This window comes from Lygodium microphyllum, chromosome 21 (genome assembly GCF_053477565.2).
Source record: "Lygodium microphyllum isolate KBCC chromosome 21, Lygodium_microphyllum_v1.1.10, whole genome shotgun sequence".
NCBI lineage: Eukaryota > Viridiplantae > Streptophyta > Polypodiopsida > Schizaeales > Lygodiaceae > Lygodium > Lygodium microphyllum.
Genome location: NC_141155.1, coordinates 104510843 through 104515013, shown reverse-complemented (window position 1 = coordinate 104515013; position 4171 = coordinate 104510843). Strand labels below are relative to the sequence as shown.

The following is a 4171-nucleotide window of genomic DNA, read 5'->3' as shown; positions in this document are numbered from 1 at the left end:
ATCTGTTGGACTACAAGCCATACAAATACTTATTTGGTTAGATAAGTGTGTAGCCTCCAAACACTCCTAGAGACACGAGGCCATAGGGTGTTTTGGTTGAGCATAGAGGCCTAGGTAGAGCCTTAGAGCCAGTATTGGGTCCATTTTAAGTCCCGACAGATTTGTTATTTTTCCATTAAAATTATACCTAGCATATTTAGATGCTTATATGGTTTGAGACTCAACTAACCCTCACACAGATGGAAGGCATACCTCAATCTTATCCATCAAATTCATGCCTTGTTGGCATTTTATGTGAATAGGACAAAGGAGATAAAATATGCAGCAAAACCATAGGGGCTAGTGTGTACCGGGACTTCTTGGCCGGCGGGACCGAAGCGCTACGTGATTGTTATCATGACTGTGTGGCCGGCTGTGTGTAACGGGGGGAGTTGATGATAATCAGAGATACAGTGGCTGGCGGGCTTTGTGTCTCAAGACCCCTCTCTCTCTCTCTCTCTCTCTCTCTCTCTCTCTCTCTCTCTCTCTGTGTCGTCCTCTTTTGTTGCAGGGACCATGGCAGATGGAGCAGATCAGGGGCGCAGCTGCGCCAGTGCTAATGCTGCAGAACCAGCACCAGGTAGTATAGTCGGTGAACCTGGAGAAGGTGCAGTGGCGTGGGAAGGCAGGCTAGAGTGGAGCATAGGGGCGCCAGTGGAGGCGGTGTGGGAGGTGACGGGGGATTTCCTGGGGATGGAGAGGTGGGCGCCGTCGATCGTGAGCCGGAGCGAGCTGCTGGAAGGGGTGGCGGGGGAGGCCGGCTGCGTGCGGCGGGTGGAGGGCCCCCCCTCCAGCACCGTCCTGGGCGACTGCCCCTCCTCCACCGAGCGGCTTCTGGCCCTCGACCCCGCCGCCCACACCATGACCTACGTCGTCCTCTCCTCCACCGCCCCGTCCCTCGTCGGCCTCACCGCCACCTTCCACCTCCTCCCCGAGCCCTCCCATCCCGCCTCCGCCTCCACCCGCATCCTCTGGTCCTACCTCATCCCCCCCATCCCCGGCCTCCAAGAAGACGTCTTCCACCAGCTCGCCAAGCCCATCTACGACCTCGCCATCTCCGATCTCAAGAAGACCATGTCTCTTGACTGATCATTGATACGTCCCAATCACTCGCCTTGTTCAAGCTTTTCGTTCAACTTTGTCAACAGCCTTGCCTGTTAAGGATGCATCCTACAGCAGGCAATGCTACTCCAATGGCATGGTAAGGCACTGCTATTCCAAAGGCATGGTGAGAAGGCGATCCTTCGTTTTAGGAAACAATCTTAATAACAAAAGAGCAATGCTCGTAAGCCCACTCGTTCACCCTTGTTTATAGGTATTGATATTGCATTGAACTTACATTTGGCATGGGCCATTTTGGACTACTCCATAACTATAATCTTATCATGACACCCTCCAATCATAAGTTTAACTTCAATATTTTGTTGAAATGTACTCAATTATAATTATATTTGCAAGAATTGCACTAATCTAAAACACTTTATTGTAGAGAGTTGCTAGGGGCAAAAATTTGTTTGTTTTGTTATTAAGTGTTGACTCTATTATATATAATGTTAAATGATATGGACAAATAAATATCACTTTGTAAGTGGGAGCTAGTCCACATGCTTTGTTAATAGGTAAATTGTTACACTAGAGGTTATTGGTATCAAGATCTTGGCTCTTTTTGCCTTGTGTATGCCATATTGAAGAGTTTGGGTGATGTTTTTCCTTAGTGCATAAAAGTAAACAAATAAGAATAAATGCTACCATCTTTAATCTCATCCTTTAGAATCTTGCATCATTTGAAAGCATCTCTCTTCTTAGAAATTATATTTTTCTTGAACAAAGAAAAATTGAAACATGACAGTACAATGTTGTTCTCTCTCTCTCTCTCTCTCTCTCTCTCTCTCTCTCTCTCTCTCTCTCTCTCTCTCTCTCTCTCTCTCTCTCTCTCTCTCTCTCTCTCTCTCTCTCTCTCTCTCATGCAAGCTTCCTAGGATAGTCACTTTGTTTATGAGGAGGAACAAAAGGCTTTGGTAGTAGGAAACACAAATTGCATTTCACCCAATTCTCTATTGCAAAAAATGAAATCCATATGTCAAGCATAACAATCCCCAAATGAGAGCTAAGGCCTCAACATGCATACATCAAAGTGTCTCCAATCTAGTAGGAAACACAAATTGCTTTTGACCCAATTCTCTATTGCAAAAAACAAAAACCATTTGTCAACCATCACAATCCCCAAATGAGAGCTAAGGCCTCAACATGCATACATCGAAGTGTCTCCAATCAATGAGGCCTTCATTTGCAATGCATCCTTTTAGTGTTATTTCTAGGTTTCCATTAGGATTTATTGATTTCCATCTTATCCTCTTTGTTATTTTACTTTCATAGTTCTCATTTTGCTTGTGAAGGATGTACAATACATAATGACGTTGCCTTTGTATGTGCTTTGATTGCATAGATGTCTTGTAAATCAAATGCATTGTTGTGAATGATAATAGGCGCTCCATGCCTAGATTCTTCGAACACTTCATGCCGATGTTCTTTGGGTGCTTCACACTGGGGTTTGAAAGTATGTTTCATATAGCAAGATAGTTCATGGAAGATTGATAGAAGGAATGTAATTCGAACTTCGAAAGCTGTGGCAACTTAGATTAATATAATGTTGGATGCATGAAAATGCAATATATGGGGATGTGGCACTCATTGATATATATGGAGTAGAAGACCAATATTAACATGATCAAGTCTAAACTATATCCCCAAAAAACCCTTATGACAATTTCTCAAAGTTTCTCAAAGATAAATACATCTAATGGTGATTTCTATTCACATTGAGCCTTTTATGGCCTGTATATTATCCTTACACACTAAGGCTACGACATTGAGCCCTATTATGGCATGTATATCTAACTGCCGTTGCAACTGTTGCTACTACTTCTTCTTCTTCCTCTTCTTTTGTGTGTGTGTGTGTGTGTGATAAGTAATCATTAATAATATACATATACAATTATATATGTATGATACACTAATGAAAATATAATTGTATATTTTTATTAATAATTAATTAATATATTAATAATTAATAATTATTATATTATTTAAGTAATATATAATTATATAATAATAATTATTTAGTATTACATATATTACATATAATACTACATATAATTGTAATTATATGTATTAGTATGATATCTTTTATAGATATTATAATAATACATTATATATATGTGGGTGTGTTTGTGTGCATATAAATGAATCACACATACATACACATTCTCTCTCTCTCTCTCTCTCTCTCTCTCTCTCTCTCTCTCTCTCTCTCTCTCTCTCTCTCTCTCTATACACATATGTGTTTGTGTACATATATATGTGTATACATGTGTGTATGTGTGTACATATATATGTGTTTGTTTAATACCTATGCATCCATTTGTGTGGTCTTGCAAATGTATGTCCCCTCTCTCACTCTCATCATTTTATTCTCTCTTCTTTATTTTTCTTCCTCATGTCTCTCATCTTTCTTTGTCTTATATGTATGCATGTTGCATACACATACATGTATATATGTATACACATACGTATGCATTGCATGTATATATTTGTGTGTGGACTTGTATGTTTGCATATGTGTATGTTTGTAAGTATGTATTTTATAAATGTGTGTCCATTCTCTCTCCTCTATTTTTTTCTCTCTTATGTGCATATTTACATGTGTGTGAGTGTGTATGTGTTTTATACATGTGTGTCCATTTGTGTGGTCCCACAAGGATGTGACTCTCCTCTCTTTTTTACTCTCTCTCTTGTCTCTCTTGTCTTTTCTCCTCTTTTTCTTTTTCTTCCTCTTCCTCCTCTTCTTCTTCTTCTTCTTCTTCTTCTTCTTCTTCTTCTTCTTCTCTCTCTCTCTCTCTCTCTCTCTCTCTCTCTCTCTCTCATGCATATATGCATGTATATGTACCACATATATATACATTTTTTCATTTTTGTCTCTTTTTTTTTGTGTGCACCATATGTGCATGTGCATGCATATATCAATATATATCTATATGTGTATGTACATACATATGTGTGTGTATGTGTGGTCTCATAAACATGTGTCCTCTCTCTCTCTCTCTCTCTCTCTCTCTCTCTCTCTCTCTCTCTC

The 4171-nt window shown here is 40.1% G+C and overlaps 1 protein-coding gene across 1 annotated transcript; it reads left to right on the top strand.

Moving 5' to 3' along the window:
* The first annotated feature begins 352 nt into the window (after positions 1-352).
* LOC148018377 (lachrymatory-factor synthase-like) lies at positions 353-1519 on the top strand. Its single transcript, XM_087661778.1, has one exon. It carries the CDS (start codon positions 556-558, stop codon positions 1126-1128), a length of 573 nt encoding a protein of 190 aa, XP_087517904.1. The 5' UTR covers positions 353-555; the 3' UTR covers positions 1129-1519.
* Positions 1520-4171: the final 2652 nt, after the last annotated feature.

Bases quoted from the DNA above. Each gene is read 5' to 3' on its own strand.
- LOC148018377 (XM_087661778.1), top strand. From the start codon at position 556: ATGGCAGATGGAGCAGATCAGGGGCGCAGCTGCGCCAGTGCTAATGCT.